Below are 13580 nucleotides of genomic sequence, written 5' to 3' on the forward strand. Positions count from 1 at the left end.
ATATCAATGAAACAGGATGAGAACAATGTGTCACAAAGGGTGGATGACTAAAGAAAGATTTCTGGTAAGTAAAATGTCAAAGGCAGAGAGTGAGGAGAACCTAAAGACAAACCACTGTCTTTATTCTTCAGCCTGGAGATGAATGAACACAGGAGATAACCACTTCTCCAAAACAATGTGACAAGTCCCTAAATCTGCATGATTCATTATTATAAAAATACTTCCTCTAAAAGTTAACTATGTATTTTTAAGTTCATACTTAAATTCTCCAATAAAGGTACATAGGCTTGCAATACCTATGGGAATACTGTCACTAATAAATATGGGAAAATTGCAATTAATACTGGTACCAACAAACTATTAATTTGTATATTTATATAGCTAACATTTTCAAAAAAGAAAAATAATTTGTGTTAGCTTATAATGATTTAAGAATACTGTGGTAAATAAAATTAGGAAGACAGATAAAGGAAAATAAGTTACAGGGAATACCCAGGTGTCACCAAGGGTAAACTCCATGTCCAAAATACACTGATGCAAACAGTTGAAACATGATTCGTTACACAATCTACAATGCACTTGAGAAAAATATCGCAGGTTTTCAGGAAAAGTACAAGTATTACTTAGGTAAACCATAGATGCGTGTGCATGTGTGTGTGTGTGTGTGGAGAGAGAGACACAGAGAGATTGAAAGACACACACCACACACACACAAAGACAGAGGGAAAGAGACAGGGACAGAAACAGAACTAGAAACAGAGACAGAACACTTTTCACATGGCATCAGAGAAATTATTGTGTGTTCTTCTGGACATCTCCAACACATCCCTAAAGTAATAAGAATGATAAATTTTCAGGCAAATATTATCCTTAAATCATGTCTGTTGAATATTCCCCATTTGCCAAATCTATTCTCGAATTTGCCCCTTACCACTCACCCCCACGGTCTCCAGAGGCTGGCCTCTACAAAGAGGCTCCCTCGCCCAAGAGAGACTTCTGGAGGAACTCAAAGCTTTAGAGGAGACAGTTCAGAGTGTTTATTGCCAGGACCCACTCCCTATTAGGGCCCGGTTTGGCAATGACTTAATTGTTCTACCTGTGGACAGGTCCTGTTGGTCCATTCTGTTCTTCAGCTACAAGCCTCTTCAGGTTTCCTAAGTGAGCCTGCCCTTGCTCCTTCAGTCCTGGGGCAGTAAACGCTTTCTGCTATTGCAGACTCTGTGTTGCTTTCCCATCCCTTGTGAGTTTCCTTTTAATCCCATGCATATCTTTGTTAATAGTCCCTTAATTAACTGCACTTCAATGACCCCTCTTGAGTGTTTTTAATTTCCAGGACCCTGACCAATAAATTATGGAAAATGTTATGCTCTTTTAGATCTCAAATGTCTATCTAACTAGGGAGGGCACAATAGTTTTCTAGCAAATTTCCATATGGCTAAAGTACTAAGTGTTAAATATTATAGATATTGATAATCCTAAAACAAAATCAAGGAAAAGTATGAGTTTAGTTTCCATTTGATCTGCAGATAAATGCAGCACTGTTTGATTTGCACCATGGATAGCTCTGTTTTGTTCACGTTTGTGTGTTTGTAGGCCCAACAAGGTAATACCGGTGCTCAGAGAGGTTAAATGCAGATGATAGGAAATTGGACTAAAGCTTTCACCAGGAAAAAATGAGCAAGGAAACATAAAAACTGAATATTCCTGGGGAATATTGAAGAAAACATTCTGAAGTAAATTTTGGTCTTGAGTTTTCCAACAAAAAGAGTAAATCATACACTTTGGTGCACCAAAAGTGCCAGAAGTGCCAATTGTGGTTTCACATGCCACAACCGGCACTTACATAACTACGAGGCAGAAAAAGGAAACATGTTACATACATTGTGCAGATAAGGTATTACATGACTCTCCCAAATGTAGACCAAGTTCATTGCTAAACCAGCATACCTGAATTACAGTTAAGAACTTTTTCTTCACAGGATTCTTCCTCATTCTTAGAGGGATCTAGTATACCATTCTATGTACTGGATTTCCAACATCTAAAGATATGTGATATCTTTTCGCAGTGGGTGACTAATTTGATCACATTGTACCTCAAATATTAAACAGATATATGCTTAACTCATACTCTAATAATGACAATTGATTCTGTCTTTATGAATCTTTGTATTTGATGACACTGCTATGTCCTACCTGGTGAACTCATTAGAAAGACTCTTAGGTAACAGCATCAAGGTCAGGAATCACTACCTTCTATTAGAAAGAAACCTGGATATTATAAAATTGACTTCCATTTCAAAGATTTAAAAACCTGATAAAAATGAGAAATTATTATTTTAAGATTAGGGTATTCAGGCTTAGAGAAAGGTACAGTGACTTATCCAAGGTCACACAATAAAGTGGCAATAGAGATGTGACTCAAACACTCCAGGTTAGTGCTCTTTATTGTTAATTCAGAGCACTGAACAAACCAGAGAAAAAGATAAGCCTTAAGGATCACATAAAATATTAATAATTTTCATAATTGCTTCATTTGTGTCCAATGTTTCATGACTGGTAAACCAAGCTCAGAAGTAGAAGTTTCAACTGATTTAGTCAACTGTACTGTATTCTATATGTCAATTTTAATGACCCTGTAAGATCTTTCATCACAACCTAGATGAAATGCTCTATAACTTGAAACAGGCTTTACTTCACTTTCTACCTCTGCTACCAACTAATCTTAAGCATACTTTTTCTTTGGGCCCCATCTTTTCCATCAATAATAGGAACAGTTTATATTAGATCATTAATGGGGGCCTTTCCAGTGTAAGCATTCCATATATTTTTAATAACTTTTCAAGTAGGAAAAATTTCTACATGCTAAAGGTTGCACTATCTGTGAAAATCCCAAATATGATGAAATTTTCCCAAATATGTCAATGGAACACTGAATGGAATTTCTACTTGAATCAGTCACCCTGTGATTATTTTTGATGTCATCAAAACAAACTCTAAGCTTAGCCTTATACCATTCCATATAGTATAAAACTATTTTCCTAAATCAGCTGCCTATTCCATCTCCAGGACTGCTGTAAATTTTCACAGGATTAAAATATTTGAAAGAATCACCTTTGAAGTCTGAGACCACTCTGGATTTCACAATCCACATGGTCATTTGATTAGTTGTTCAAATATTGGAAATTTTGCTAATATTAAAATTATGTTTCTGACCCATAAAATGTGTTTCTTTTCTCCCCACTCAGACTTAAATAAGCAGGATTCTTATGCAGGATATTTCAAAACAAAATCTCATTAAATTTCTCTGCGTGGAAAACAAAGCTAGGGAATCATTGATTGGCAAGTTACAGGGTAAAAGTTGGAAAATTACACACATTTTAGGAAGATTATACTCTTTGAAAGAGGACCATTTAAAAACATTGAGTGACTATTTTCAGGAAGAAAATTCAGTGGAAAATTATCCTTTGTCCCCATCTCTCTGTCACATCTCCTGCCAAAGAGCTAATTCTTGGTATTAGTATATTTAGTCATTTTGTGGTGCTGGTAATGACCTCAAAACTCTAAATGCTTCCTGGGAACAACAAGAGATCCAGAATGAGTTCATTCCTGCACTAATGGACACAACCTCAGTTTTATTTTCAAGTGAATTTGTTGAGCTGATCACATCTCTCTCTAAATTGCAACAAAATGATAATTGGAGTTGAAAGATCTATCTTCCGGTAAAAGTGAAATGGAAATTACATACCTTGATTTAAAGTTATCAGGTGGCATGAGTTCCAAAGTATGAGTTGGTCCATATAGGTTTACAACATATAATTTGATTGTTGGGTTCACTTGACCTGCCTTTGAGAAAATGAAAGTTGCAATGCAAATACATTATTAGAATATATTGAGAAAGAAAGAAAATGCATTTTTTAATAGATCTTTATTGGAGAATAATTGCTTCACAATACTGTGTTAGTTTCTGTTGTACAACAAAGTGAATCAGCCATATGTATACACATGTCCCCTCATCCCCTCCCTCTTGCACCCCCTCCTATCCCACCCCTCTAGGTCATGGCAAAGCACTGAGCTAATCGCACTGTGCTATGCTGCTGCTTCCCACTAGCTATCTATTTTACATTTGGTAGTGTATATATGTCCATGCCACTCTCACTTTGTCCCAGCTTCCCTCCCCCACCCCTGACACCGTGTCCTCAAGTCCATTCTCTGTCTACGTCTTTATTCCTGCCCTGCCACTGGTTCATCAGTACCAATTTTTTTTTTTTTTTTACATTCTATATATATGAGTAAGTCAGAAAGAGAAAAGAAAATGCATTTTGATTCTTTTACAATTTTGTGTTAGAATGGGGAAAAAAGTTTAATTTCTCTGAAGTAGAAATGATTTTAAATTCAACAACTTGATTGCTTTCAATTGTTTTTGTAGATTGCTGCTTCTCTAGCATTTTAGTCAGACAATTAAAGGTGACAGAAAATCATGATGACTTTACTCATTAGGCAATGCTGTGTGTTCTTCCCCTAGAATGACACCAGAAGGGCTGGCTTTACAAAACAACTAGTAGATAAAGCAGCTGCTCACACTATAGGATACGAAAAGCAAAGGAAAGAAAGCTTGGCTAATTTAAAAAAAAAAAAAAAAGAAGAACAAGAAAGAAAAAGAAAACCTACCCAATCCCACTGCCACATGTTTAAAATTCCACAATACCTAATTTCTTCCATGCATTAATCATCATAGGTTTTCCTTTAAATTATAATGAATACTAAATGAGGTATAAATGTCCCTTGGGATGTGGGCCATGGAGCAGAATGCCCTCACTGTGTACCTGGCATGAAGACTAGAAAGACAGTGGTAAGAAAATGTAATTTGAGTTTATTAAATCAAAATTTATGAAATAATAACTAGGCTGTATAGCAGTTTCTACGCTTCTGGCTCCTACTATGTGTTAAAGCATCACATGAATTATCTTATTATATGTTCCTACTACAGTCCTAAGACCTATTTATAACCATTTTCCAGATGAAAATGGAGAAGCTTAGCAAATTGTGCAGGGTGAAACATCCAGCAACTGAGGGAGCTAGTATTTAACCCCAGGATGCTCTTAACTGCTCTAGATTTGCTTCCGTTCATTCCTAGGCAATGGCCTTCAAAGTTTTTCTAAATACACTGTGAACTCTTAGGGAGCAGAAATGGGAACTTCCGCCAATATAGCTCAAGCAGGTAGGATGAATGAATGAAACAATGTTTATGTGAATAAATAATTAACAGAATCAATTGGCTACTTGTGGCTCAATGTGTTTCTAAACAATACACCAGTATCATTGTGGTGTAGCTGCTTTGTGAAGAGAAGACCATGTGATATATACAGAGAAGGACAAGGAAATTAAAAGCGAGGTGAATTAAAAGACCTGACACAAATCTAAAGGGAATGATAACACTGATTTAAAGATACCAAAGAAAGATTCATGTTCAAGGAACTGGTACTGACAAAACCCAGAGTTAAATCAGGAGCAGAAGCAACGTAATGCATCCCACCAATAATCAGTAATCGCTCCTCAAGAATGTTTTAAGTTATTAAAAATAACGGACATGGAGGGGAGGGAGGAGGGATGAATAGACGAAGTAACAGGATTTGTAGAGCAGTGACAAATACTCTGTGTGTTTCATTACACATATGTCCAAAACCATAACGCACAACAACAAGATTGAACTGGAATGTAAACTCTGTACTTTGGGTGATTATGATGCGTCAATGGAGCTTCATCAATTACATCAAACACACAACTCTGATGGGGGACGCTAAGTGGGAGCTGGGGGTATATGGCACAAACACCTTCCTTCCCCTCAAGTTTGCTATGAATCTTAACCTGCCCTTAAAAAATAAAGTCTTCATTAAAACAATGACTAGCACATTTGTGGGAGCGTATCACACACATCAGAAGTTTGATCCAAAGAAAGGAGTCCAGAAAGGCTTTCATTTTAGAAATGCAGTGACTATGAAGAGAGATTATGAAAATGGTTCATATGATAAAGGGCTTCCTGGAAGATTAGCTATGAGGCCTGCCTCACAGAGAAGGTTCAGGTGTCAAATTTTGTAAAGCTTTTTTTTTTTTAAAATTAATTAATTAATTAATTTATTTATTTATGGCTGTGTTGGGTCTTCGTTTCTGTGCGAGGGCTTTCTCTAGTTGCGGCAAGCAGGGACCACTCTTCATCGCGGTGCGCGGGCCTCTCACTATCGCGGCCCCTCTTGTTGCGGAGCACAGGCTCCATACGCGCAGGCTCAGTAATTGTGGCTCACGGGCCCAGTTGCTCCGTGGCATGTGGGATCCTCCCAGACCAGGGCTCGAACCCGTGTCCCCTGCATTGGCAGGCAGATTCTCAACCACTGCGCCACCAGGGAAGCCCTGTAAAGCTTTTTATTGCTCTAAAACCCTCCAGTGCTTGGGTTCATCTGCCTTGGGCAATTTAACCTTCTACCTCATTTAGAAGGTCCCTTTCACATCACTTTTGTTTTAATTCAATTGCCACGTTTCTCCCTGAAGGTATTGGTCTTTCTCTGTATTTTTTGAGTCTAACCATTTCTCTAGCTTGATCAGGTATGTTAAAATTTAGAGCTGGGGCAGAGTATTTAGTAGTGTCATTCAAAGTGCTTTTTTTAAACCAGCAGCATCAATTAGAACCATAAAAACACAAATTCATGGGCCCCAAACGGACGGACCTATATTCAGACCCAGAATAAGAATCTTTGGGTGTGGACCTAAAAATCTGTGTTGTAACAAGATTTCCAGATGATTATAATTAGTATGCAAATGTTGCTAAAACACTGATATATGTGCATATATCTATATATAGATATATAGTACTGCTCAGCAGTTATTAAAGGTGAACTTGCATGAAAATCATCCAGAGGGCCTGGAAAGCTGATTAAACCACTGACCACTGAGGCCTACCTCCAGCATTTTTAATGTCTAGATGGGACATGAGAATTCGCATTCCTAATAATTTCCCAGATGAGGCTGATATTGCTGGTAAAAGGGCAACATTTTGAGAACTGGTTCAGTTTAATCTATGAATCAGAAAAATCTGGGTTCAATTTTGACTGTTATTTATTGGATATGAACCATGGACAGGATGTTAAAGATCCTCAAGTATTATTTTATTTGATTCTCAAAAATGAGACATTTCTCTGAGAATATGTCACAGTCAGAAGTTTTGAGCCAAAGTAGTTTTCCTTTCAGTGGAAAAAACCATCTCATACTTTTGTTATAGGGACTAACAAAAAAGATGATTTTCAAAAGTGCCAAAAAATAGTATATACTTAATTACATAATTAATTAACTCATGAATTAAAAATAATGGTTAGACTGATTTTTCTAGTGAGTGAAAAACTGTGTTCATATTTTTTATCTTTCAAAAAACTGATTAAAGAAAAAGAGAAGTTAAATTAAATTTGATCAATTTTTATGAATTCTTATCAGTGATGCCTAATTTTATGACATACTTTGTCAAAGATATACACAGTTATTACCACATATTAAGGCAGTTTTTTTCAGGTCTATAGGACTGTACAGGATCACGGGTATCCCAATTAGCTTTCACATGAAAACAAATTAAAAGTTGTGTACACACCATGAGTCTAAAAGTCCATGATTCAAGTACAAGATAAAGTTAGAAAGCCATTACTATAACAAAGCATTTATGAAAAATGCCAACTAATTTATTATATGAATTTAAAATACTTTCAGATTCAAATAAAAGAAAAGTTTGGAGCCATCATTAAACAAGAGGATCATTGATAAATGAAAACATAACCACTTAACATCCGTTTGGTTCAAAGGCAATGCAAGTTTGTTATCTCCCTCTGAATCTGTATGAAATTACTGGAACTGAAAGAAAGTAAAGAAATGAAAACATCTAAAAAAAAAGTTGTGTACACCTATGGTCAGTTTTAGACAAAAAACAAACATTAAGCTGTTTCCAAAATTCAGCTGTCTAGCATTCTATAATCTCAATTTGATTTCTTTCCTTGGAGATTTGAAATTAAGTGCACATTGCAAGTTCATTTGTACCCTTTAATATTTGAATTGTTTCAATAGTTTGCAAATTAGAGGAGTTCATCTATTCGCTTTTTAATAGTCTAATTTTCTACAAAGACTGCAAACCCATAGAATCCTTCCTCTATGATTCTGAAACACAAGCCTCAGGAATACTTAACCTTATTTTGCTGGCAACCAAACTGTCATTAAACGAGATAATGTTTTAACTAAGAAGATTAACCTGAGTTGCTGAGATAGAACTGTGCATCTTTTTTTGTGCTGAATTGCTAATGATAGAGTATTTTATGACTTCTGAATTATGCTGAATTAAGCAAAATACAAATATATTTGTTTAGTGTAAGTATTTCATTAGTAAACCTGACCACATCGGGTATTTGCTGCACTCGTTTTAATCTAGTTTAATTTGAAGCACAATTTAGTGTGAACTCCATGCATTACTTCTATGTCTAAAGCACCACTTTTTTGAAAGTTTATTGCATAAGTAAGAACAAATCAAAATAACACATTTGTTAGTGGAAAAACTAACAAACATTTTTTTTAAACCAGAGTAGAAAATAATGAGACTTTGAAAATTCAAGTAATAGACCCAAAATTATTCTGAAATTTATTCTGAGAACAAGGATGAAAACCCAGACCTAGTTTCTTTGAGTCCTGTTGTCTTAAGTACCTGGGCAGATATTTCTACTGACAGCCACCTGAGGACTTGGGATTCTTTCTCTTTGGCCACTATAATATTTGTCTTTATTTTTAATACTTCTCAATGGTAGCCATTAATACGCACTCAGGACCTTCATTATGTATTACGTACATCATGCATTAGATACATCATTTATTAAATATACAGGCTAAGAATGTTACTCATACAGAGCTGAGTCATTTGTAGTTAATGGAGCAAAGAGAGCTCCACATCTATTCGTTAACTTGACGAGATATTTTGATTCCAGCTACATCTTCTGAGATACAAGTTAATCTCTGGTAGTTTTAGAGAGAAAGAGAGAGAGAGCGAGACAGAATCAATAAATTTGAGTTATTTCTCTGTTCTCTAAATAACTATGACTTTTATAAAAGGACTTAGCCTTTTAGAAGCTTAGTTGGCCCAATTGTAAAACAGAGGCACTTGTGAAGACGGCTGAATGTAGAAAAAAAGTGAAAAGTCTCCCTGAAAATATATAGCATATTATTAGCACACATGATTTACCCATTTAATAAACAAACATTAATATTATTTTATGCCTAGCTTTACTATTAAGAAATATTAATTAATTAAATAATAACATTAAATAAAAACAAATTATCTAGGTTTGTCAACCCAGTATCTTCTGACTTACTGCTGACTTATTTAGATTTTCTCAGATGTTTCTGAATGTCTATTTGTTTGCTTCAGTCTTGATAAAATTATAAGGCCTAGGAGTGTACAAGTTCAAGCACCAAGAGTCTGTAACTGAGAAGGCAACTCGAAGATGCAGCTATTACATATGGCTCTTCTGTGTGAATCCTAAAATCCCCACTCCTCTTGGAAAATGAATTACAGAAAGTGGTCCCCTCCCTGGGGTTGATTTTATTCCCTTTGTGCAATGTACACACTGAACAGCTCTGAGTGACTGTCTTGCTTATTGACATGTGCTTTTCACAGTATGGACCCATTCTTCATTTTGTATTTACATTGTCAGGTGAACTTTCATTATTATAAGTAAATCAAATGGGGTGAGAATATATTTCAAAAATCTTTTAATTTTTTCTCTGGAAAAAAAAAACAGGTACAGGTATGCTGTACCCGCACAAACTGTCATACATAAAACATGGCTAAATCTACAATTGGAGAAGACATAAGTACTTTTCTTGGAGTACCATACAAATGTCTTGGGAAATATAATTATTTTGTTGTTAGGTCAAATTGCCATTTTTTCCTGAAGAGCACTGAGTATATGTGCTTTCAGATCTATGTCCAGAGAAGACCATAAAAATAATATTTCAAAATCATGGAATTTGATTCTTCTCAAACCTGCTGTTTTCCGTAGCTGTCAATCAGTCACTCTGTTACTACAACCTATTGGAAGGAAGATAGGATGGGGAAAAAGACAGCATAGAATCTCCCTGAGGAAACAGGCTTCGCAGCCCTGACTCTCCGTATTCACTACTTTCCTTCCTCCTGTCCCCACCTTGGATAACTTGAGTCTTGTGGATGATCGGAAAATGAGGAAAGTCATCCCCCCCGACCACACCTTCATTGCAGGAGTAGAATAATACACGTGATGGGTAATTTTTCCAGTACTCTGCCCAGTTAAGGTACTGCACAAACTTAAAGGTATAAAACCTATTGTACTTTGGAAACACAAGGTACAACTCACTAAAGAAATGGCTTAATGAAGACTTCTAAATGAAATCAGCAGCCTTCTCTTACCTCATTAAGAGCTAAAATGTATAAACTTGAATTTTAAAAGTTTTCTATAAGCCATCCTTACATGATTAATGCTTGGGGGGGGGGACTCACTTTTTTTGTTTTGTAAACATGGGGAAAATAAACTTTAAAGCAAGAGACCTTAAATAATTAACGATGACATATAAGAGAAAAACCAATACACTCCAGATGTTTCCACAGCCTGCTTTCAGAGGCCTCACCCAACACTTAAAAATAGTTTTGCTATCTGGGCAGGGTTTCCATATTTGCTTCACTCAATAAAACTATTCCATCTATTCCAGCTATGCCTGGCTATGGTTCTACCCCAGCATTTGATAAAGTATGTTCCAGAGTATGCTCTGCCAAAATAATACTGGTGCTAATATTAATACTAATAAATTCTCTCTGCTTAGTCTATTCTTTATTGGTGATTCTTTATGTTTAGTCTATTTTTTATTGAGATTCTTTATGCTTAGTCTATTCCTTACTAGAGATTCTTTATGCTGTCTACTTTTTATAGGAGATTTATAACACACATTAACAAGCAGTATATTAAGTGCGCTAAGAAATCATCTGAAAAAAAGCTAGATTTTTTTTTTTAAACTGAGAATTCCCAACTTATTTGACTGTGGCACTTTTTGCTCCTGTATAATAGCTATTAACAGCTCACAGAATATACCTTGGAGAAACTTTTGCCCTGGGATCAATGCTGCTTCTTATGTTTTCTCACCCTCTTTTCAACTAGGAAGGTGAGGGATAAAGAATGAGAGCATCAAAGTGAAAGAAATACAGCAAAAGTTCCTGCACCCTTGAATCACCTTTAGCTGTTCATACACAAGCACTGCACACAGACCACTGCAAGCTCTTAAAATGACGACTCTGTCGACTGGTAAGGGGGCTTATTTTATTCTCCAAAGACAACTTGTTCATGAACCGAGAATACTATCAATCAAGTCACTGGCACACAGAGAAGGGGGACAAACAGCACTTCCACATTACTTACCTTAGGATACGGATACTTCTTTCCTTTGGGATACAAAGCTCCAGTAAACCGGGGGATAACCATGTTAGGCACCAAGGAATCATTTATCATCAGGAAGGCAAGCCTTTCTCCATCTGGTGACCACCAGTGGGCGATGTGAGAATGCAGAAGTTCCTCTAGAATAAACGAGTGTTATTTGAAAACAACTGTAGATGTGGGTTCAGTGACCCACAAACATCTGTCCTTGAAATCTTTATTGTACATAAATATTTCCTATACAGTGTGGTGGATTTTATCAACTTCGTGAAGAATTCTTTATTTCTGAGCTACCCTTTTAATCCCAAGAAAAGAAGATGCAAAGGAAGGAAAGAATAAAGCAGTGAAGTCAGGATTTCATGGATTGTCAACAATGTGAACAGAGGAGATGAAAGCACTATCAGAGCAAAAAGAATGAGAACAGTAATTGAAGACTGAAACATGGCATAAAACCATATTCGTGTCGCTCTTCATTCATATCTTCATTCAACCATATTTCCATCCTCTCGTCATCAAACAAGTGGAATACCTACTAGATTCGTTAAACTATTCTAAGTTCTAAGGAAATAAAATTTTAAAAATATACTGGATATCTTTCATGTGACCCCAGATCCACTATCCACTTTTCTACACCTGATTTCTGGCCCAGGAAATTAACCTGTATGAACTATATCAAAAGGGCTCCCGTGCTCTCTAGAGCATGGTCACTAGGGTACCTTGGCAAGAGATTAGAAGGAGAGTAAAGTCAGAGTATGTATTCCCTTGGCTCTGTCCTGAAATGTCACCTGAGGCTTGTTGTGTGCCTTAAATGATTTCAGTACTCCTATCAGTGCAGCCTCATCTACACAATGTTCTCTTTTTGTATCTGATAATGGCTCACTTCTATCGTCATAGGGGTGCACAATGTCTGGTTGCTACTAGTCTAGATTATAGTTCTGTCATTTATGGATCCCCTGCACCTTCACCTCTGTAAATTATCTTTTTGTAAATAAAATTAGATTTCAAAATTAGATTTTGAGATTAGGTTGGAGATCTTTGATGTAATAATAACCTTTCTGGGGGGAATTGGGAGTATAGATAATCCATAGCAAGGCATGGAATCATGAATAATCAATTGTCACTAGTGATGATATAGAATAAAATGCAGCTAGAGAGGAAAAGTGTCTGGAGGACAAGTGATTGTGACACTCAGTTGCTCCAAAAATGGCAATGATAAAGATTATAAGTGAAGTTCTTATGAGACCTCAGAGGGATTACATAGGAATAAACAGAAACTGAAATCATGACAACTAAATTAGGAAAACACAAAAGGTCACCATGGCAACTTTGGAGTCCCTCTCTTCTGTAGTTGAAGGGCAGATGTGGCTGAGGTCCGAGAGAACATAGAAAGTGTTGCACAGGAGCAACACAAATGAGGGTCTCAACTTCACTTGTGTTTTAAAGCTAAGAGAGCAATATTGGTAGAGAAGTATTGGAAGCCTGACAAACAGGCTAAGGATGCCTGGGTAGATGCGTGCAGTACACTTGCTGCTTTCTGGATCAGTCTCATAAATAACACATTTTATAGTGGAATGTCGGCTGAAGACTTTGAACCTCAAAATTTCCACAAGTCTTCTTGCTGACTGAGGCAACCTCTATACAAGGGAGCTAGACCTTCTCTGCATAAAGGCAGAGTGAAAGATTAATTCCTGTAAATTTTAAGAGTCTACATCCCTAGGGAAAAGGTTAGAGATGTAGTAGCCTGGGATACACTGGAATATCTATTAAAAAGTGAGAAAATTTGTTGGGATTATATTTATTTGAAAGTAAAGAGGGCCTATACTCTGGATTTTGAAGAACACCGTAAACTACATTCACATGTGCTGACCTGTTTTATTCCCAGGTAACCTGTAAAACTGCCAGTTCTGAGAAGAACCTGAGCAGGAGAGGGCTGTGCAGCAGATCAAGGCCATGGTCCAATCTTTCCTACCATCTTCACCCTGTGACCCAGCAGATACGATGGTAATCCAAGTGTCCTTCCCAAACAGAGATGTTGTGTGAAGCTTCCGGCAATCACCATATGACAATCAGAGCACAGGCATTACAAGCTTTAGGGAAAGGCCATTT

The 13580-nt window shown here is 36.5% G+C and overlaps 1 protein-coding gene and 1 long non-coding RNA gene across 2 annotated transcripts in view; one reads left to right on the forward strand and one right to left on the reverse strand.

Annotated features, from left to right (window-relative positions):
* LOC309662807 overlaps positions 1 to 13580 on the forward strand; it is a 619026-nt gene that overhangs the window by 548401 nt on the left and 57045 nt on the right. The window lies entirely within an intron of this gene.
* Positions 1 to 13580, reverse strand: part of DPP10 (dipeptidyl peptidase like 10) — a 685907-nt gene that overhangs the window by 98447 nt on the left and 573880 nt on the right. Inside the window, exons 9-10 of the mRNA XM_082465825.1 lie at positions 11460 to 11614; positions 3746 to 3843 (exon numbers count right to left, since the gene is read on the reverse strand). Coding sequence (XP_082321951.1) covers positions 3746 to 3843; positions 11460 to 11614 — 253 coding nt within the window. The remainder of the gene's footprint in view (positions 1 to 3745; positions 3844 to 11459; positions 11615 to 13580) is intronic.

The sequence above is a fragment of the Balaenoptera physalus genome (genome assembly GCF_965194825.1).
Source record: "Balaenoptera physalus genome assembly, chromosome: 6".
NCBI classification, from domain to species: Eukaryota; Metazoa; Chordata; class Mammalia; order Artiodactyla; family Balaenopteridae; genus Balaenoptera; species Balaenoptera physalus.